This window comes from Lynx rufus, unplaced genomic scaffold (assembly GCF_022079265.1).
Source record: "Lynx rufus isolate CCGP_SWC_20201006 ecotype Redwood Valley unplaced genomic scaffold, mLynRuf1.p SCAF_2, whole genome shotgun sequence".
Taxonomy (NCBI): domain Eukaryota; kingdom Metazoa; phylum Chordata; class Mammalia; order Carnivora; family Felidae; genus Lynx; species Lynx rufus.
In genome coordinates this window covers 60836002-60859068 of record NW_025814834.1, presented here as the reverse complement: position 1 = coordinate 60859068, position 23067 = coordinate 60836002, and the positions used below count along the sequence as shown (strand labels likewise).

General features: G+C 44.7%; 1 protein-coding gene across 2 annotated transcripts in view; it reads left to right on the top strand.

The window, feature by feature from the left end:
- The first annotated feature begins 10599 nt into the window (after positions 1-10599).
- Positions 10600-23067, top strand: part of ITGA6 (integrin subunit alpha 6) — a 78041-nt gene continuing 65573 nt past the window's right edge. For both annotated transcript variants that reach the window (XM_047085749.1, XM_047085750.1), the window contains exon 1: positions 10600-10987. In XM_047085749.1, coding sequence (XP_046941705.1) covers positions 10806-10987 — 182 coding nt within the window. In that variant the 5' untranslated portion in view covers positions 10600-10805. The remainder of the gene's footprint in view (positions 10988-23067) is intronic.

Below are 23067 nucleotides of genomic sequence, written 5' to 3'. Positions count from 1 at the left end.
AGCCTCTGCCCTGTGTTTAATACCCATTGCCTGAAGCCTGCTCTTGTTTTATTTTCTAGAATATTTTCTCCTCCTTCATTTTCATAGCTACTATTTTACTCACTATGTATTTACTGGTAGGCATTGTGCTCCATACCTCACATCCATAATTCATTTAATTCGTGTAACAACCCAGGGAGACAAGAATGCTGGACATTTTGTGGATTAGAAAACCGAGTCCTTGAGATGCAGAGGAAATCGTTCCAGCCCCTCACCTCAGTAGGTGAGGCTAAGCTGCCACTCTTGAGTGCTTGCCTTGATCTGAACTGACACACTCCAGACATCACTGGTTTAAGTCCTGACTCAGAGTCAGCTTGTTATTGTTTTTCATTGAAGTTCTTTTTGTAGAAAGCAAAATTTTTTTCTTTACTTTTTTTTTTAATGTTTATTATTTATTTTTGAGAGAGGGAGAGAGAGACAGAGCACGAGTGGGGGAGGGGCAGAGAGAGAGGGAGACACCGAATCCCAAGCAGGCTCCAGGCTCCACGCTGACAACAGAGAGCTTGATGAGGGGCTTGAACCCAATAACTGTGAAATCATGACCTGGGCCGAAATCAGACGCTTAACCAACTGAGGCACCCAGGCTCCCCTAGAAAGCAAAACAATTTTTTCTTTACAGAAATCAATTTTTAAAATGTCTCCTCAGGGTGCCTGGGTGGCTCAGTCGGTTAAGCGTCTGACTTCGGCTCAGGTCATGATCTCCTGGTTCACTAGTTCGAGCCCCGCGTCGGGCTCTGTGTTGACAGCTCAGAGCCTGGACCCTGATTCAGATTCTGTGTCTCCCTCTCTCTCTGTCCCTCCCCCACTCATGCTCTGTCTCTCTCTCAAAAATAAATAAACATTAAAAAATTTTTTTAAAAATGTTTCCTCTAAGTTTGGCCTTTCAGTATATAGAAAATCAATATACAGAAATCCATTGCATTTCTATACACTAATGATGAAGTAGCAGAAAGAGAAATTAAGAAAAGAGTCCCTTTTATTTTTATTAAATTTTTTTGAAACATTTTTTTTTATTTATTTTTTGAGAGACAGAGAGAGACAGAGAACAGGGGAGGGACAGAGAGAGAGGGACACACAAAACCCGAAGCAGGCTCCAGGCTCTGAGCTGTCAACACCAGAGCCCCATGCAGGGCTTGGACCCACCAACTATGAGATCATGACCTGAGCTGAAGTCATATGCATAACTGACTAAGCCACCCAGGTGCCCCAAAACAGTCCCATTTATAATTGCGCCAAAAATAAGAAAATACCTAGGAATAAACTTAACCAAGGAGGTGAAAAACTGGTACTCTGAAAACTATAACACATTGATGAAAGAAATTGAAGATACACATACACATGGAAAGACATTCCATGCTTATGGATTGGGAGAACAAATATCGTTAAAATGTCCATATACACAAAGCAATCTATAGACGCAATATAATCCCGATCAAAATACCAACAGCATTTTTCACAGAACTAGAACAAACACCCCAAAACTTTGTATGGAACCACAAAAGATCCCAAATAGTCAAAGCAATCTTGAAAAAAGAAGAACAGAACTGGAGACAGCACAATCCCAGATTTCAAGATACACTACAAAGCAGTAGTAATCAAAACGGTATGGTACTGGCACAAAAATCGACACATAGATCAATGGAACAGAGTACAGAGCCCAGAAATAAGCCCACGATTATATGGTCAATTATCTTCAGTAAAGGAGGCAAGAATATGCAGTGGGAAAAAGACAGTCTCTTCCACAAATGGTGTTGGGAAACCTGGACATCTACATGCAAAAGAATGAAACTGGGCCACTTTCTTACACCGCACATAAAAATGAACTCAAATTGGACTGAAGACCTAAATGTGAGACCCGACACCATATAATTCCCAGAAGAGAGCATAGGCAGTAATCTCTTTGACATCAGCTGTAGAAAAATTTTTCTGGATATGTCTCTTCAGGCAAGGGAGACAAAAGGAAAATTAAATTATTGGGACTAAATCAAAAGAAAAAGCTTTTACACAGTGAAAGAAACCATCAGCAAAACAAAAAGATAGCCCACCGAATGGAAGAATATATTTGCAAATGATATATCCAATAAGGGGTTAATATCCAAAATAGATAAAGGACTTATACAACTCAACACCAAAAAAATAAATAATCCAGTTAATAGCGGGCAGAAGACATGAACAGACATTTCTCTGAAGAAGACAGACGATGGCCAACACACACATGAAAAGATGTTCAGTGTCACTTACCATTAAGGAAATACAAATCAAAACTACAACGAGATATCACCTCATACCTGTCATAATGGCTAAAATAAAAAACACAAGAAATATTGCCCAAGAGGATGTGGAGAAAAAGGAACACTCGTGCACTGTGGGTGGGAATGCATATTGGTACAGCCACTGTGGAAAACAGTATAAATGTTCCTTAAAAAGTTAAAAATAGAAATACCATATGATCCAGTAATTTCACTACTGGGTATTTGCCCAAAGAATATGAAAACACTAACACTACATTTCCAAAGATATTTGCACCCCTATATTTATTGCAGCATTATTTACAATAGCCACGTTAAGAGCCAAATGTCCATCAGCAGATGAATGGATAAAGAAGATGTGGTATATTTATACAATGGAATATTACTTAGCCATATAAAAGAATGAAATCTTGCCATTTGCAACAACATAGATAGATCTAGAGGGTATAATCCTAAGTGAAATAAGTCAGAGAAAGACAAATACCGTATGATTTCAGTCGTATGTGGAATTTAAGAAAGAAAACAAAAGAACAAAGAAAGGAGACAAACTAAAAACAGACTGTTAAATATAGAGAACAAACCGATGGTTACCAGAGGAGAGATTAGGGGCGGATGGGTGAAATGGGTGAGGGGGGTTACAAGTACACTTATCATGGGGTGCTGGGTGGCTCAGTTTGTTAAGCATCCGACTTCCACTCAGGTCACGATTTTGCAGTTCATGAGTTCCATCCCTGCATCAGGCCCTGTGCTGATAGCTTAGAGCCTGGAGCCTACTTCAGATTCTATGCCTTCTCTCTCTGCCCCTCCCCTGCTTGTGTTCTGTTTCTCTCTGTGTCTCTAAAAAAATAAATAAACATTACGAAAGATTAAAAAAAGAGTAATGTATAGAATTGTTGATTCATTATAGTATACACCTGAAACTAATCTAACACTGTATATTAATTACAACTGAATTAAAAGAAAAAAGACTACATTGCATATGGTATGAGCTACACTTAACTTCATGTTTGTTTCTGATGATGGTGGGATGGAAAACCAAATTTTCCAAGTGGTGGTTTCGCCTCAGCCTTGGGAGCTCAGTTTTATATTTCACTTGATTCTTTTAAAATTTAGTTTATTTTTGGCTGTCTAGCAAAATGTGGCTTCTTGGCTTAGAAAAATTCCCTCAAAACAAACAGTAAGAAAAGAATCCCACCTAAAGTGACCATTTTAACGAGTTCATTGTAAGTGAATTGAAATACCCAAGTGAAATTTATTTTAAAATAGATCTGGGTGAACAACCTTAATGCCCACTGATGGATTAATGGATAAAGAAAACATGGTGTGAGTATATATATATATATATCATATAATATATATACTATGATTCAGCCATATCATTCAGAATGATATTCAGAATATCATTCTGAATGATATCATTCAGCAGAATATCATTCAGCCATAAAAAGAAGGAAATCCTGCCATATATGAGAACATGGATGAAACTTGAGGACATTATGCTAAGTGAGATAAATCAGAGAGAGAAAGACAAATACTGTATCATCTCACTTATATGTGAAATCTAAAAAAAAGAAAACAAAAACCCAAACTCATAGAAACAGAACAGATTGGTGGTTAGCACAAGCAGAGGTGGGGGAGTGGTGTTCAAAAGGTACAAATTAACTTCCAGTTAATAATATACATATGTTCTGGGGATTTAATGCACAACATGGTGACTCTAGTTAATAATATTGTATTTTATATTTAAAGGTGACTAAGACAGTAAATCTTAAAAGTTCTCATCACCAGGGGAAAAAAAAATCGGACTGTGAAGTGACAGGTGTTAACTAAACTTATTGTGGTGATTATTTCACTAAAAATGTACATAAAGTCTGGAAAAATAAATAAAATAGATCTGGGTTTTAAACTAAGGTATAGCTGGAAATTTGGTTTCTCCTGATTCCAGCCAGAGGTAGGTTTGCCCCTAGAAAATGTGCTGTGACTTAGAGCAAATAAAACGTCAAACAAAAAACATTTTTAGTGTGGAAGGAAAATCTCTGACCGCTTACATAAAGAGACAAAAAAGCAACATGGAAGACTCTTTTTCATTTTCTGAAACATAAAATCTGCCACTGAATAGTAGAATCCCTATTTGAAAAGTTTAGCTCACAAAACTATGTGTATCATGGGTCAACGCATAACTTGTAAAGGCCAGATTTTGAAAGCTTGTACACACGTGAAAGTTTTTATTTTAATGTAACATTTTAAGTGCTTCAGATTCCATCTACCTTACTAATCCTTAAGGCAAGGCAACTCTTTGGGAGTAGATGCTATCATTATCTCAGAGCTGGGGAAACTGAGGCATAGAGAGATTAAATGACATGAGGTCATGTGGCCAGTCTGGACACAGAGGCAGAATTTGAAGCATGGGGTCCACAGACCATGTGCTCCAGGAAACATGTAAAACCATTAGTATAATGCAACCACAGAAGGAGAATAAAGAGATGTTTTCAATAGTTAGTTTCCATGTTGCCTAAAAGCAGCAAACATGATGTTCTCTGCAGTTGGTGATGATGAAGTCAGTACAACTGTGAACCTGATAGCAAAATGATTACAGTATTACAGTAGGTCCTAGGAAATGGAAAATATTTCAGGCATGATGGGAGTTTCTCAGAGTTCTCCACAGGTGACCCACAGTTTAAAATTACTTGAAAGCTCCCCTACCTAAGGTAGGATATAGAACAAATAATTTTCTTTTGAAAAGTGTATTGGTAAAACATAATTCAAAAGCTCTCATCTGAGCAAATGTCTGTTCATAGCTTTCATTGCCTTTTTGTTTAAAATTTCCGGTTTGTAGAAGTATCTTCTATGATCTTATAGTCATATTCTTAGGTATTCCTGTTTTCTAATCAGCCTTTTTTGGAACATGACCCGAGTTTGTCATTACTGGATTTGTCAAGCAATTCTTGCAATATGTGTATGCACACACCTCATGCCCTATACGGTCAGCACATCTTCGAGCTAACTTCCTCCCTTTGCTTCCAGACAAGTGTCTTCTTGTCCCAGATTTATTTTTTCGTTAAAACTATGTACCTCTTTCCCCAGGTCTTTACCTCATAATTTTTAGCTTTCTTGGTTCTTTCATTTCTTTTGGTCCTGAAACTGACAATGTCCTCAGCAGATCGTGAAGGTCGTCTACATCTCCCTTTTGAGACTTCTCTTACGTTAGCCTAACTCTATTTATCACAGAAATGACAACTGATTCACAAAACTTGTTACAGTTAATCAGGAAAAGCTGACAGCCTTCAAAGAGACTATTGTGAAGAGTCTTTGAGTTTGACTCAACTTCAAGTATGTTTGGCATCCTAGGCAGGAGATAGGTGGAAGGTAGGAGTGTGGTTCAAAGTTTTCCATCTGTCATGGGCACTCGGCACACTCCAGAACAAGTCTCTTATCCTTGTTTTTCCTTATCCCTTTCTTTTCCCACACATCATTCAATTCCATAGCACTCTATAGTTAGTTGCTATTTTAAGTTTAACATTATTTAAAATGTCAATTTGAGCACAATCAATATTTGGGATCAAGTAGATAACTGGCCATTCAAACATCATCTACTAAAACATATCTTGGGATGGAGGCAGCAAACGGTGCACAGAATTACCCTTGGAAGCAAGGAGTGATATTCCAGTATGGTGAACAGCTGCTATGACACAGGCACACCCCACCAGATGCCCTTGCAACACAAGGGCTTAAGGGTTTAAACTTTTAGTTGCTGTATTGTGGGGGTGGGTCCTAGGAAAGTGGCCAGGGTAGGGGCAGTTGAACTTGGGGAGCTCAGGGCAGAGTTTTTATCAACCAGTTCAGAAGTATTTCAGCAGGCAAACCATAAGAGATTCTTAAATACAGAGAACAACCTGAGGGTTGATGGGGGTTGGGGTGGTGGGGAAAATGGGTGATGGGCATTGAAGAGGGCACTTGTCGGGATGAGCACTGGGTGATATATGTAAGAGATGAATCACTGGAATCTACTCCTGAAGCCGAGACTACATGGTATGTTAGCTAACTTGAGAATAAATAAAATAAAAAAAATAAATGAAACAATTTACTATCAGGAAAAAAAAACTTACTTAAATGTTTTTGAGAATGAGTTAGTACATTAAAGAGAATCAGCATTTATTATGCCTATACTACAAGCCCTGTATTAGGTAGTTTAGAAGATTAAAAAGTATAATGTGTTTGCCCTTTTCAAGTTCTTGACTTTAATCATTACCCAAGATTTAAAAATGAAACCACTGGAGAATAAAATAATACCACATTTAACCATGTAAATATTAAATTTCTAAAATAGAAGACAAAGAGGATGGAAATTCAGTGGAGTGGGAGGAAGATACACAAGGCAGAGGTGGGGCCTTAACTGGACCTTGAACACGGTAGGGAATATGTATTAAAGATGATACAAGGCGGTGGGGAGGACTGCATGAGCAATGGCTTAGAGAAGGAAGGAAGCGTTGTTACGCTGGACAGTGTCAGGTGTCAAATCGAGTCGCATTTCAAAATTAAAAAAACAAAGGGTTACTTAAAAAAAAAAACAAGGGCAACCAGTACAGCTGCATCAGTGGCTCTCCCTGAATACCAGCTTGCAGTGAGGCTCACTGTACTCTCACTGTAATAGCTCCGATCTGTTTCTCTGGAATAGTAGGTGTTCAACATGAAGAAGAAAGGCTATCTTGCATGAAACATCATAATACAGATGTTTTCCTTAGCTTTCTCAATTAGTTTCCAACAGTTTCTCAATCTTACCACGGTTATTACGCATTTGTTAAAACAGTGTGATCTTCAGCTTGCCCACTGAATTTGAATTCACTGCACCCCACTTTTTTTTGAGATGCTCAAATCACATGGTTTATTCACTCAATTCAAAACACCATGAAAAGCAACAAGAATTTGATGGGGTAATGAATGCACCTGGGATGTGGTACCTGCCAGATGGAAGGACCATACTTCCAGGATTCTAGAATCCTGGGCTATGTTTTGACCCTCCATCTGCGGCATCATCCTTCCTTGCCAATGATGTGGTTACAAGCACTGGAGTTCAAGTTACACAAGGGGCTCAGTAGACGCAAGGTGCTGTAACCAGCACATGCTTGGATATCTATTGGAAAGATATCTGCCCAGTAGCTTGTTGGTCACGGACTAACCAGCTGAGTGGCTATTTTTGGCAGAATACTGGCCCCCAAAGATGCCCTCATCTTAGTCCATAGAACTGTGACTATGTAACTTCACATGGCGAAGGGAACTTTGTAGATGTCATAAAGAAGCTTGAGATGGGGAGATTATCTTGCATTATCTGGTGGGCCTGGTGCTAATGACAGGAGGCCTTTTGGGAAAGTGGGAGGCAGGGGAGTCAGAGTTAGAGAAGATGTGATAATGGAAGCAGAGTCAGAGAGATAGACTCTGTTTGAAGGTGCTACACTGCTGGCTCTGAAGGTGGAGGAAGGAGCCATAAGCCAAGGAAAAGCAGGTGGCCTCTAGAATTTGGAAAAGCCAAGTGTTAATGGACCGAATTGTGTCCCTCCCCTCTGTGGAATTCCTGTTGAAGTCCTCTGCACCCCACTTTTGACAATACTTGACTGGAGTTATTGATTGGAAGAGAAGTAGGACACGCCCCTCTTACCTGAGGGACACACTCTGGCAGTTGTTACCACCCGTGGACCCTTGATGGTGTTCAGGCAGTTTTGTGCGGTGTGGGCTGCTCCCTTGGTACAAATACTCCTTGAGGTGAAGGGGCATTCCTATCCCCATCCCCACGTGCACACACAGTGCTCCAGCTCTTCCCTGGGGCTGTGCTCTGCTTCCCTTTCCAATGCAGGGACATCAGATTCCAAGACAGCCTCCCCAAGGCATTCCAAGAGCCTCAGGCTAGCACTTCTGAAACCTTTTCATGCCATGGGACCCCTTTGGCAGGCTGCCAAAGACCACGAATCCCTTTTCAGAACAAGGTTTTTAAATGCATAAAATAAAATACATGGGATTACAAAGGAAACCAATTATATTGAGATAAATTAACAAAATGTTAAGAAACTTACATTGTAGCAGTACATACACTTAAAAAAATTTTTTTAATATGAAATTTATTGTCACATTGGTTTCCATACAACACCCAGCGCTCATCCCAACAGGTGCCCTCCTCAATACCCATCACCCACCCTGCCCTCCCTCCCACCCCCCATCAACCCTCAGTTTGTTCTCAGTTTTTAAGAGTCTCTTATGTTTTGGCTCCCTCCCTCTCTAACCTCTTTTTTTTTCTCCTTCCCCTCCCCCATGGTCTTCTGTTAAGTTTCTCAGGATCCACATAAGAGTGAAAACATATGGTATCTGTCTTTCTCTGTATGACTTATTTCACTTAGCGTAACACTCTCCAGTTCCATCCATGCTGCTACAAAAGGCCAGATTTCGTTCTTTCTCATTGCCACGTAGTATTCCATTGTGTATATAAACCACAATTTCTTTATCCATTCATCAGTTGATGGACATTTAGGCTCTTTCCATAATTTGGCTATTGTTGAAAGTGCTGCTATGAACATTGGGGTACAAGTGCCCCTATGCATCAGCACTCCTGTATCCCTTGGGTAAATTCCTAGCAGTGCTGTTGCTGGGTCATAGAGTAGATCTATTTTTAATTTTTTGAGGAACCTCCACACTGTTTTCCAGAGAGGCTGCACCAGTTTGCATTCCCACCAACAGAGCAAGAGGGTTCCCGTTTCTCCACATCCTCTCCAGCATCTATAGTCTCCTGACGTGTTCATAAAAGATTTTTAATGTTTGTTTATTTTTGAGAGAGAGAGAGAGCGAGACAAGAGTGGGGGAGGGGCAAAGGGAGAGGGAGACATAAAATCTGAAGCCGGCTCCAGGCTCCAGGCTCTAGGCTCTGAGCTGTCAGCACAGAGCCAGGCGGGGCTGGAACTCACAAACCATGTGATCATGACCTGAGAGAAGTCAGAAGCTTAACCGACTGAGCCACCCAGGCACCCCATATACTTTTTAATTGACCTATTGCACAACAAGATCTAGTGGAGGGTCTATCTAATGACTGTAATTGAAGATATTGTAACTATGATGTGATGTAAAAAAATCTATGGGTTCTACTCGAGACTAAAGCATAGGTACTTATCCTACTGCCCGTGGTGCGTTGCCTACCTTCATAAAGGAAGGAAATGCTAAATGCCAATTAGAGGTTAGTGAAAATAAAAATGTAAAAATTTTTTTTGTCATCCAAATTTCACAGTAACTCTGAATTCTCTTTTCCCTGGTTAAGAATCCCTGGGGATAAAGTTGCCCCAGAGATCAACACCTCACTGGAGGCCCCACCCATGCTCTGGAGGCAGGAGCCTTTAGGCCACCCACACAGAGCTCAGAGCTGACTCTGGGTGGGGACCTAGTCCCGGCAATTTGGGGGGCAGGAGAGAAGGGCTCCTGAGCCCTTGTCGGTACCACCTTAAACACCCATCCTTTACTGTTGAGGGGCTTCTTCTCAGCTTCAGAGCACCTACAAACCAAGTTTCAAATTGCTGATACCAGTGTGACTTCTCCCAAAAGCTCTCCTTTTCACCTGGTCAGATCCCTCCCTGGGTGCTCTGGGTCCAGGCTGAGCTTGAGTTTTTCTCATCTGCAAAAGAAATACCCATCTCATAGGAGTGTTCGGAGGGTTAAATGAGATAATAGCTGTGAGCTGTAAATTGTATAGCACCATCAAAGTTTGGGCTATGATCATTTTTGACGGTTAGTTCTTTGAGGGCTGAAAACAATCCATGCAGCTCCCTTCCCCGAGTATCTGGCACGCGTTAAGCGCTCCATAAACACTTGTGAACTGAATGAAGTGCGCATTTGCACGTGGGCTTGGGTCGGCGAGAATCCGCTGCTTAAGGCGATCAGTGCCGGCGCAACACCGGCAAGTCTCCTTGCTAACAGATAGTAAACGCCTTTCTGGCTCGGCGCCGAATTGCAACCACAATTCCCAGTGCTTCTTTCCCGAAGGACCCCCCAGACGGGGCTGCTGGGCCGAGAGCTCAAGGCCCACCCCCCAACTCCAGTCTCCCACTCTGGCTTCCGGGCCAGGTAGGCGGCTGCCGGAGCGGCCAGGGGCCGGCCGGGGAGGGGCAGCGCGGGGACGCAGCGCAGCCGGGCCGGCCGGGAAGGTGCCGGCTGCGGGCCGGGTGGCGGGCGCGCGAGGAGGGGCCAGAGGGGTGGGGAGGGGCGGGGCCGGCGTCCTCGTCACTTGATAAAACGCCTGCGAGTCTCCAGAGAACAACGGGCTCATTCAGCCACCGGGAGCTGCCCGCGAGGGGGAGCGGCCAGGCGGAGTGCGCAGCTCGTCCCGGGGGTGGGGCCGGGCGCGGTGGCCGGAGGAGACTAAGGTGGCCGCGGCGGCGGCGGCGGCGGCAGCAGCGGCAGCAGCAGCAGCAGCGCGGCAGCCTCGAACCCGGCCCCGAGCGCAGGGCGGCCGCCGCGGCTCCCGCTCCTCTCCACTTGCGCCCGCCCATGGCGGCCGCCGGGCAGCTGTGGCTGCTCTACCTGTCCGCGGGTCTCCTGCCCCGGCTCGGCGCCGCCTTCAACTTGGACACCCGCGAGGACAATGTGATCCAGAAAACTGGGGACCCCGGGAGCCTCTTCGGCTTCTCGCTGGCCATGCACTGGCAGCAGAAGCCCGAGGACAGGCGGCTGTAAGTTCCCCGACTTCCCACCCCCGCCAGGGCGCCGGCCTGCGCGCGAGCAGGGGTGAGGGCGCGCCGCGTTCCCGCCAGCCAGCCCTACCCGTGCGTCTGCCCCGCCCGGGATTCTGCCGGCCCCCGGGGGAGCGCGGCCCGCTGCTCGCCGCCCCGCCCGTCGCGGCGCCTCCCCCCATTTGGCCTTGGAAGCCGGAGGACCCGAGGGCTGAGCTCCGCGGACCCCGGCCCCGGTGCCAGGCGGGGCTGTCCTCGGCCCCGGGAGAGTTTACTTTTTTTTTTTTCTTTTTAAACAAAAGTGCTTTCCGGAGGTCCTTCCCTCCGGGCATGTTTGCTGGGAACCCGGCAGGTGGCACGCTTTGCTGAGCTTCACGTGTATGTTTGGGGCGAGGGTGACCCGGGGTGTAGTGTCGCTGCATCGCTGCTGTGGGCTTGCTGGGAGCGTTGTTCGGAAAGATCCAGGCCTTTCCCAACCGCACACACTACCTGGTTTCCTTGAAGACTCGCGAGCCCGGCAGAAGTTGGAAAGCCACTTTTTATCCTGTCTTGCGTGGCTTTCTCTGAACGGCGGGCGCTCCTCTGGGGGCTACTCTTACACCCCAACTTTCCCCCCCCCCAAAAAAAGATGAAATTGACCAAGCACCTGTTCTCTTGACTAAGATCAGCTGAGAAAACAAGCCCCTATGAGTGGTGTTCCCGGTCCCCCGCCCAGGCCCCAAAGCGCCCGGCGGGGGGGTACCTCAAGACACTTTGGGCCCCTGCACTGGGCAGGCCCAAGCTGAAGGGTTAAAGCAAAATGTCCGATCTGGGCTGGGGCTTTGCAAACAAGGTTTGGAAATGACCCCCCTCCCCCACCATAGCATAGCGGTGTTCCTCCCGGGAGAAAGTGGAGACTGGCACTGCTTAGCTTCTCCTTTTCTTTCTTAGACGGTGTTGGTTCCCACATGATCAAACTATTTAGGCTGGAGAGGGTTTGGGAGCTTAGTCCGCCCTAATCGCTGTGGGCCTTCATTCTTGATCTGTACTACCGAAAAATAAACTCACAGAAGGTCCCTCCTCCCTCAAGGCTTTTAGTGGAACCGAGGCCCTTCCAGGACCAACAGACCGGAGAAAACAAAGTGCAGCCCCAGTAAAGAGAAGACTGTGTTTATGAGAGACGAATGGGATCCTAGAGCTGGAGGAAACCTTTTGATTTCTGAGTTAAGAACTTCAGAATTGGTGAATCTTAAAGTCAGGATTTTCTGATAACACCTGCTAGTGAAGCAAAGAAACTAGTAGGGGGTGGGGAGGCCCAGGGCTGGTGGTCTGAGGCTCTGCCTTCTTTTAGTAGAAATAATTGTCAAGCTGTAAATCTGAAATGAAAGGTGGTTTCTGTTACCTCAGTTAATGGATGACGTTTAGTGTTTCTGAATACTTAGTGTGTAAATGTGCTTCCACCCATATGGAGAGTTTGAACTGGTTAGTGCAGCAATGATTGTGGGACAGCGGAGGGAATACGTTCTGCTTGGTATTCTCTTGACCTGACGCCTACTGAAGGTGATGGCTTCCTTGGAATACTTGTTCAAGCAAACATTGTGAAGGGGAAGTATTGGGGCAAGGAAGTATCTGGGATGGAGACTTGCAAAATGTGACTTTAGCCAGGAATCTCTGTCACTACGAAGCATGCCTGCTAAAACTTGTTACTGCTGTTAGAGTCCCCTCCCCTTCTTTTGGTAAAGTATTCCAGCTTCAGGAGCAGCTTTGGTCCTCCCGGGAAAACCACACACACAGGCCATAATCACATCAGTTGTCACCTTTGACTGTAACAGTTGTGGGTGTAAATAACAGCCAGTGAGATTGAGACCCCACAACTTCTGGTCCAGTGTCCTAAACTCTGCACTCTATAGAAAAGCTCAGTAGGAGTATTTCAGGGAACCAGTGAGAGAGGCCTGAGCTCATATTCCTTCTGGACCATGTAGCAGCTGTTAATTTATTTTGAACCTTAGTTTCTTTATCTGTAAAATGGAGCTATTACTGCTTAATAAGGTTATTGTAAGGATTAAGAGATAGCACGTACAGTGCTCAATTCCTGCCTGGCATGGGTACTTGCTGACTAAGTGGCTGTTAGTGCTGATAAATTTAGAAGCACTAATTCAGTTCCTACTATGTGCCAGCTATTGGACTGGTGTTAACCATTCTGATTGTGACTGCCAAAGAGCAAAGCCAAAGTTTATTATTGTAGGTGGCGTGATGGATATTGTAAACTCTTAAGTTACATTTATGAAACCTGTGTTCAAAGCAGTTTAACTTTAATTGGTCATAATTAGACTGATAACAAAAAGTGGATTTGCTGACCAAGGGACTTCATTGAGGCAGGAGAAGTAAAGATGTGTGGGAATATCAGATGAATGCACTGTTATCGAAACTGTCATAGATTTTTGTGACTTAAATTTTCTACGGTGTTATTTAAATATTTAACACCAATTGAACTCAAGTTAAGATTTTATAACAGAATAACGTATCTGAGAGCCTTGGGACATGTTGGGTGTTCCCAGGACTTTGGGGACTATAAAACTGACCTAGAGACTATAAAACTTCAGTCACGGTTTAGGCTGTGCATTAAGGAAGTTTGAGACTCCAAACGATGATGAGATAGTCGTCTGAGTTAACGAGGTCAGGGTCTGCACTCCTTGGGATCTTTCGTTTCTCTTAGATATTTAAGGTTGAGTTACCACCCCTGCCAGGTAGATGGTGCAGGATGACACCTGTGGGTATGTCCGTTCTATGAATCATCACCCTTAGCTCTTCTTGGAAGAGACGGATCTATGTTTGACTATAAAGCAGAAACTAGAAGGAAGAAATCTGTAAGTGCAATTCTTGTAGAGCAGTTCTGGGTTTTTCCTCGCCCATTATCTTCTTTTGGGGAACTTTTTGATCCTCATCATCTTCCAGAGGCTCTCCAGGCCCCTTGTCCCTTCTGACTCTGTGATGTTTGCTTTTGATTTTTCTCAGACTAGTGATGCTCCTGCTTTAAAAATCATTAACTAGAGGTCATCTAGTCCGACTGACTCCCTTTATAGATGAAGAAACTGAAGCTGAAAGTTAGGAAATGTCTAAAGTCTCACAACTGGTTCAGAATCTGAATAGAATCTGGATTTGAACTTGGTGTTTCTGACTTGTGCTCATGCCATCTCCTAAAGGAAAAGTCAGAAATGTCCTTCAGACCTGGAGGAATTGGCCGGCATCTGAGTTTTGGAAACGCACTGTGTTATGTTGATTTATTAAACTGCTTTCCATGTGAATCGGGGCTATCTGTTTAAGTATCTGTGCCTGGACTCTCTTCTAATTGACCCTTATCCAGCTGGCCTTGGATCAGCTTCCGGGTTCTTCTTTCTTTGCCTCTTATTCCCTCCCCTTCTGAAAAAAGCCCAGTGAGGGGTGGCTGGAGCCAGCCAGGGCTCAGAGTTGCATCCAAGATGTATGCCTTAGCGCTTGCTTTCTTGAGTGCATTCACAGTGCCATGTGGCCCAGGGCCAGCATCCAGGGACTGTGCTCGGTCACCTTGAGTCCTGAGATTAGAGAAAGCTCCAAAATGGGCAGGGAGACTTAGAGATCTTAGGACTCCGCAAGAAAGAGAAATAGACCAGTTTAATTTTAACACAGGGTGGTGTGAGACCAACCAGGTAATGACTTAGGGTTTGAAAAACAGATCAGAGTACCCATGGTATGAATAATTTGTTAAGAGTCAGGTTAAATGCTCTTGTAAGACTCTCCACATTTGTAAAGAAGCAGTCACTGTGTGTTCTTAGTTGTATTGTACTCTGTTTTAGCATAACAATAACATTAAGATTTAGTTTAAGCTTTGGTAACCAAATGGAACTCGAGCTATGGCACATGGTTACCCCGGGACCTGGGCTCCACATACTACTGTGGACAGAATTGGCCGGTGAATTATTTGGCACTTTCAAGAGGGATAGTGGAGACGTAATAGAAAATACTATTGTATGTTTAGCTGACCAGGTCGGTTTTATGTGGAACACTGATTGGTTCTCAGGCAGCCCATCGTAAGAAAGAACATAATCATATCTCAGGAGCCAGTTTAAATTTCTCCACGAAAGCCTTTTGAGCCCAACCTACACTATAGCAATTTCTTCTTTGAAATCTGTAGCACTTAGTATCATGTGTCTGACAGTTCTGATGGTTTTGTGTTTAACTGTTATCTACCATTTTCAAAGGATGAACCAGTCTCCCCAGCTGGATTATAGGTAATGTGAGGGCAGGGGTTTTATGTTCATTTCTTTGCCTGATAGCACCTAGCATATGCCTTGAAAATACCATGAAGTCCTATCACACAGTCAATGTAACTTGTGAAATCCACTCTTTCAGCTCAGAGAGAGAAAGAAATCCCCTTATTTAACCCCTTGCCATTCCCTGCTCAAAGTAGCCCTTGGACTCTGCTACCCCCAAGGAAAGGGAGGCATAATAGGCATAATAGGCCTCCAAGACCTTCATTCTCGGTTTTTGAATTTTCAAGGATTCCAGTCCCAGCTAAGGGATTTTCAGGAGTGATTTTAAATTACATTTGATTTTTGCCTTAAAGGTGGCTGACCCACACTGCAGTGGGTTCTTAGGATTTGTTGGTTGTTATAATGAGACTAGATAGAGATGATGGCTGTAGAACAAGATCCTGAAAGCACTTGGCAAGGATGTGCATGGGTCAAATGGGAGTAAGCATGTGAGGGTACTAGTGAATTGATGGCTAAGGCTTTAGTTATTCATGGCTGGTAAGGGAATCTTGGATATGTGTAACTCTAGGGGCCATGGTGGGGAAGCTGTTAACTTCCTCCAGTGGGAGCTATAGTCTAGATCCCAGTTGTGATTTGGTTGGGACCTTGTGTCAGAAACAAATTCGGACGGCTTCTTGGGAGGGTGGTCAAGACTCAGCTGCAGTAATGGGCACCAGGGGCAAGGCCAGCCCCGTTCTTTCTTACCCTTCTGTGTTTGTGTACAACTTGAAAATCAAATAACTTTATATTTGCAAGGAACCTTAGGGATTTTTTTTTTTTAAGTTTATTTGGGAGAAAGAGTGTGCATGTGTGTGTGCACAAGCAGGGGAAGGGCAGAGAGAGAGCGTCCACACATGCATGCAGGAAAGAGAATCAATCCTAAGCAGGCTCTACGCTCAGCATGGAGCCTGATGAAGGGCTCAATCTCAAGATCATGCGATCATGACCTGAGCCGAAATCAAGAGTCGGTCACTTAACTGAGCTACCCAGGTGCCCCAGAATATTAGGGATTCTTAAACCTGTTGGCCATCAGGGTAACTTATATGAAGATACACTTCTAGGCTCATCCCAGGTCTACTGTATGTGGATGTGATCCAAGAATCTGCTCTTAAAGTTTTCTAGGTTTGAGCCAGATGAGCTTTCCTTTTTTTACACAGAAGATAGCATAATGTAGTGGGTAAGAACAGATCCTAGAGCTATAGTCTAGTTCCCAGCTGGAGCCTAGAGTCAGCTGGGATGAAATTCTGCTCTGCCATTTACTAGCTATGACATTGTGCAGGACAGCTATAATTCTGCACCCGGTTCCAATGTATGGGCTTTTTCCCCACACACCACCAGTTGGGTAATCCTACAGTATCCAGTTGTGACACCATCTACCTGGAGATGGCATCAAATCCCACAGATTAAGGACTCAGTCCTATAAGACTGCCTTCTCCCACTTCAGATGCCAGTCCCAAGTCCAGGTTGTCACTTGTGCTTGTGATGGATGAGCTGTAGATTGGAGGTTGCTATGACCTCTCTCCTTGGGTTCAATTAATTTGCTGGAATGGCTCACAGAACTCAGAAACATTTTACTTGCTAGATTACTGGTGTATTATAAAAAAAGTACAGCTCAAGAACAGCCAGATGGGAGGGGTGCGTAGGACAGGGATGAGGAAAGGGCACCGAGCTTCCATGCCCTCTCCAGGTGTGCCACCCTCCCTTAAATTTTTACATGTTCACTAAGCAGAGGTTCTCCAAACTCCATCCTTTTGCGTTTTTAAGGAGGCTTCATTACATAGGCATGAATGATTAAGTCATTGGCTATTGGTGATTGACCTCAGCCTCCAGCCCCTTTCCTTAACTGGAGGTCAGGAGGGTAGGACTAGGAAGTTCCAACCCTCTAATCAAGCAGTTGGTTCTCATGGCAGTCAGCCCCCATCCTTTTTTCTTTTTTTTTTTTTTTCAACGTTTATTTATTTTTGGGACAGAGAGAGACAGAGCATGAACGGGGGAGGGGCAGAGAGAGGGAGACACAGAATCGGAAACAGGCTCCAGGCTCTGAGCCATCAGCCCAGAGCCTGACGCGGGGCTCGAACTCACGGACCGCGAGATCGTGACCTGGCTGTAGTCGGACGCTTAACCGACTGCGCCACCCAGGCGCCCCCAGCCCCCATCCTTAAAGTGTGGTCCAAAAGGAACCATGGATAAAGACGAAATATATGTATTTCTTTTTTAAATGTTTATTTTTGAGAGAGAGCGTGAGCGCCCAGGCAGGGGAGGGGCAGAGAGAGAGGGGGACAAAGGATCTGAAGCCAGCTCCATGCTGACAGCAGCAAGCCCCATGCAGGGCTGGAACTCACGAACTGCAAGATCATGACTTGAGCTGAAGTCAGACGCTCAACCAACTCAGCCACCCAGGCACCCCCAAACATATGTATTTCTTACTTCAAATCACAATATCTAATCTGTCTATGCTCTCCTTACACAATTGTAAAGGAGGATAATTGTACCTTAGACTAGTCCTGGCCCAGAATAAGCACTTGGTGTTTGTTAAATAAATGTGGAAACCAAGGCTGTAAGGAGGTGAAGTGACCATGGCACATTGTTGGGCAGGTTGGTTCTCAATCTACATCTTGCATCCTTCTTGGCCTGTGCAGCATGTGGTTTCTCCTTTTGGGTTTGAGTTTGATCGTGGTTAAGTGTACATCCTCGCTTTAATTCCATTCTGTAGTTATCATGTTTGGAAAGTACATCTCCGAGGAACTGTGCCTCGTAGCCTTTTGGTAGCTGCCAAGCAGTAGATGAATACCAGTGTGGTTTCACTATGTGGAGGAGATCAGGAGGCAGACTGGTGCAGGGACAGTGAGGTGCTGGGCGGGCAGTGACTTTGTGCACAGGATACCCTTGGAGCGTGGATTGTGACGTTGCAGGATGCAGTTAATAAGGAACACCAACTGTTCGGTTTCCAGATCTTCTCAGACCTCTGACTTTGGAAGTACCCCCTCATCCTTATCCTTGGGAGACTGGGTAATTTGCACTTCCCCCAGGGCAGGGTTGATGATGATTTATTTTCCTGGTCCTTTGGCATTAATGTATGGTAGGAAAGCTGGATCTGTTTGTGCAAAGCTGGGTCGGATTGTTCACAGTGAAGCTGCTTAACGTTGAAGGTGCACGGACAAAGTGTGGAAGTAATGTTCTAGCAGATTTCTGTTTCTTAAGCTGGCACTTGGAATTGGAAATGAGTGATCCCTTGGAACTAAATTAAGAGACTAATTGTTAATTAGCCCTGAACTAGGACAGGTAGATTGGTTCTTCACAAGTGTCCGTGCCTATTAGCCTAATAACAGGGTGGAATGATCACCATCTAATCTGCTGCTGTCTGGCTTTTCTGGTTATGGGTAAAGAAGGCAAGACAATCCCAAGTCAGTTTACTCCATAGTTGGTGTGCGTGTAGAATGACTTCTTTCACAGGCCACAGGGTAGCCCGGTCAGACCCCAATTTGCTTTCTCGCTGTGTGTCTGTGTCTTTCTCTCTCTCTCTCCCACACACATGCTGGATGCTAGGGTCAGTTACTGTTGTCACTTTGCCTAATCCCAAATTGGGAGAAAGACTTTAGAAAACGTTTAAGACTCTAAAACCAATGAAATTGCACAGAAGGCTGTTCTGAGTTAGGGGGGTGGGGCAAGCGTTACTGAAGCAAGCGTGGAAGGCAAAAGCAAGTACCATGAAGCCACAGATGTCCGCTCGCGTGTTTATTTGCAAACCAGGAACATATATTTTGCGTGTCGTACAATCCGAAGATTACTTTTTTTTGAAGAACCACTTCAGATATAGTATAGGAAAACCTTTTAGCAAAATATGCTTTCTAAGCCTGGAAGCATAGAAATAAAAATAAACTTTGGAATAATGTGAAAGGGGCATGCTGGTTAATGAGATGAAGAATAAACGGAGCACAGAGTAATGCCTGTTTACCCGAGGTCTCTGTTTGCTTTGTTTGGTGATACCAATGTCACTGTAGTTTCTTCATTTTGTAAAGGACATCGATTTGTACTGAGGTTATTTTAAGCGTGGGTGTGGGGGGAAGTGTACAAATGATGGTAAACATTTCAGGCCCATAAGGGTAGGATGTCACTGAACTAGAAGTCTCTTGAGCCAAAAAGCCTCTTGTCTTTGCAGAATTAGAGCCCTTCTCTTTAGGATATACTGCCATTGATAAAGCAGCATGATCTAAAGTTAGCAAGAGGATCCTCATCAAGGTGAGTCACAGCCAGGGCTGTGGGATGGTTATTCCTGGTGTGAATGGACCGCTTGATTGATAGCAGTGGGATTTTGAAGTCCTGTGTTTCTTTCTATTTGCTGAGGAGAGTAAGCAGCCCTTCCTGGGTCCCTTTCCCACTGATCCATCTGTCAGATGATGGTCTGAGCCCCCTCCAACTGGCAGTGTAGGACCCTCTCATGAGAACAAGAGTTGTTGTTTTTTTTTTTTTAACTTTTTTTTTTTTCTTTTTAGTGTTTATTTATTTTCGAGAGAGACAGAGACAGAATGTGAGTGGGTTAGGGGCAGAGAGAGAGGGAGACACAGAATCCGAAGCAGGCTCCAGGCTCCGAGCTGTCAGCACAGAGCCCGACGCGGGGCTCGAACTCACGAGCTGTGAGATCATGACCTGAGCCGCAGTCGGACGCTTAACTGACTGAGCCACCCAGGCGCCCCGAGAACGTATTTTGAAGTGAAATGGACATGTTCAGAATTCTGCAAGGCTCTGGTGAGATTGGAGATCAGTAGGAAAAGGTGTTTAAAATATGTGGGGTGAGGGGCGCCTGGGTGGCTCGGTTAAGCGGCCGACTTCGGCTCAGGTCATGATCTCGCGGTCTGTGAGTTCGAGCCCCGCGTCGGGCTCTGTGCTGACAGCTCAGAGCCTGGAGCCTGTTTCAGATTCTGTGTCTCCCTCTCTCTGACCCTCCCCTGTTCATGCTCTGTCTCTCTCTGTCTCAAAAATAAATAAACGTTAAAAAAAATTAAAAAAAAATATGTGGGGTGAAGAGAAGTGTTGAAAACCAATTGACTGGGGCTTAAGGAATCCAGCTTTGCTGTGACTCAAATAAACCTAAGAGTTTTCAAACAAGGAGAAGCTTAAAGAGACTCAGATGTGATCAGGTGGATACGTAAAGACATAATTCTAGGAAAATGGCACTTGCCCTTGAGGCCTTCTGGCTGCTAGTGGGACCTGGCCTAGGTGCCAACACTTGGGACAATATTCAGAAAAAGTTGAGAGGTGACTTAAAGAGCTGGGTAATGAAGAGGTCTCACATGAACCCACAAATACAAGAGGTAGGCCTGGACACTGTTGGGCCTTTTAGAGGCTCAAGGATAGAGGACCTGGAGAAGGCGGGTACTGATTTAGATGATCCAAAGCCCAAGGGAGGGCTTTGGGGGCCAGCTGGAAAAGAGTTTTAATGCTTAGGACATGGTAAAGCCAATTGAGATACCATATCCTATCAGCCAGTTCAGAAAGACATGTATTTTCTAAGCCTTATATTTAGAAAGGGCCCAGGGCTGCTACAGAGATTATTAACTGAGGGTGGAGATGTGGAGACGCCTCCTCACTCAGGATGATCCCAGGAGGTGAGGGCTGCAAGATGAGAATCCCCCAAGTTCGACAGCACCATGATCCAGAAGCCGTCTGAGAAGGTTTTTCACTGTTGTAGGGTAAGAAATTGATCTTTTGTAAGCTCATTTATTTCTATGTGTGCACATTTATGTATAAATGTATAGTTTATGTTTCAACTTAAAGGGATTTTTTTTTTTCTTACTTTACCATGACGAGCAAGTAAAAACTTAGAGGGGAACGTGCTCTGGACGTCTAGGAGAAACCATAATCAACTTTTTTGGGGTTTTGCTATAGAAGTTGTAAGTTCAACAGATACTCAATGAGCGTTTACTATGTATTAGGCACTGTTCTAGTGCAGGAGCTATGGCAGCAAATTAAATAGATAAAATCCCTGCTTAGTTCTGTTGGGGGAGACAGACAAATAGGGGTATTATGTTAGAAGGTAGTAAGCAATACAGAGGAAAAGAAAGTGGAGAAAGGAACTGGGGGGTTGTTTGGCAGTAGGTCAGCCGGGGAGGACTTCACTGAGAAGGCAAAACTGCAAGCCATGACAGTATTGGGGCGAAAGAGTGTTTTGGGCAGCAAGAACACCAAGTGCAAAGGTACTGGGGCAGAAGCATGCCTAGCAAATTAAGAACAGCAAGGAAGCCTGTATTTTCCTTGAAGGCAAATTGTGCAGAACCTCATAGATCATTGAAAGACTTTGGCTTTACTCTTGACTGAGGTGGGAAGCCATTGGAGGGTTCTGAGAAGAATATGACATGTTCTGACTTAGATTTTAAATGGTTTTCTCTAGCTGCTGGATTGAGCATAGACTCTATGAGGGCAAGGATAGATGTGGTGATACTAATTAAGAGGCTCCTGTAATAATAGATAAGAGATGATGGTAGTTTGGACCAACGTGGTTGCAAATGATTGGATTCTGGATCTATTTTCAAAATGGAGTCAATAGGACGAAGCAAGAGAGAGAAGAAAACAGTATCTTCAGGGTTTTTGGGCTGAGCACCTGGAAGGATAAAGTTGTCCTATGATGGTTTAGGACAGAGCATAAGAGGAATGGATTTTGGGGGAAGAGCAGGAGTTTGATTTTAGACACGTTAGGTTTGAGAGGTTGAGACACCCCAGTGGAGGTGTTGAGTTGGCTGTTGAAGAAGTGTGAAGTTAAGTTGGGGAGGTTTGGGTGGGAGATACAAACAGTACAGTCCTGGGCCTCCTGGTGGACTGAATGATGAATGAGGTCAAGGGAGTGGGAGTAGAGTCTAAGGGCACAGCTCTAGGGTACTCCTGTGCAGGGGTTAGGGAGAAGGGGGGCATGGCTAGTAAGCAGGAGTGGATGTGCTCTCCTGGAAGTCACGTGATGAAAGCATGTTGGAGAGGAGATGATCCATCAGTTGTGTCAATGACACTGCGAGCTGATTACTGGGATAGCAATGTGGAGGCCATCCGCAACCTGATCAGAGCACTTGTGGAGGTCTGGGAGCCATGCCTGGCTGGAGAGGGTTAGTGAGAATAGAAGAGGAATTGGAGACAAAAAGTAGGAAGTCAAAATTTTGTTGAAGAGGGGAACAGAGCAAGAACTGGAGGAGAAAATGGGGTCAAGAGGGAATTTTATTATTTTTATGGTGGGAGCAATTGATAGTGAGCTGGGCCATTGATGAGGATGATTGAGTAGAAAAGGCAAAGTGAGCGTAGGAGAGGGGAGGGTTGTCAGTGTGCTAGCTGGGACCACAGCACAGGTGGCTCATCATACCACAGAGTAAGGGCGTACAGATGCAGGCCGGTGGGTTCTTGTCCTGGTGGGAGGCTGCGAGAGGTTTTTTTCTGGTTGCTTCTCATTTCTCATCAATAACAGTAGCTCATTAGCCCAACGTTACTCAATACCTGTGTAGAAGTTTGCCTTGCAGGGGTAAGAACTCCATTCTAGAGATAGAGGAATGTGGGATTGGAATCCCCGCTTCTTCACTTTCTGTGGATTTGACCTTGGGCGGGTTGCTTGTCCTCCTCAGGAAGGTGGAGGTACTAACGGTACCTACCCCATAGGGTTGTGAAGAGGGAATGCAGTGAGGATAAAGCTCTTGGCATAGTGCCTGGCACATCCAGTCAACATCTTTTACTGTTGTGGGCCCCGTAGCGGTAAAGGCTGCTGTAGCGATCTTGTCTCGACAGTCTGGCAGGCAGCAGATGCTCCTCTGGGGGGTTAGGTCAAAGGTGAAGTTGCCC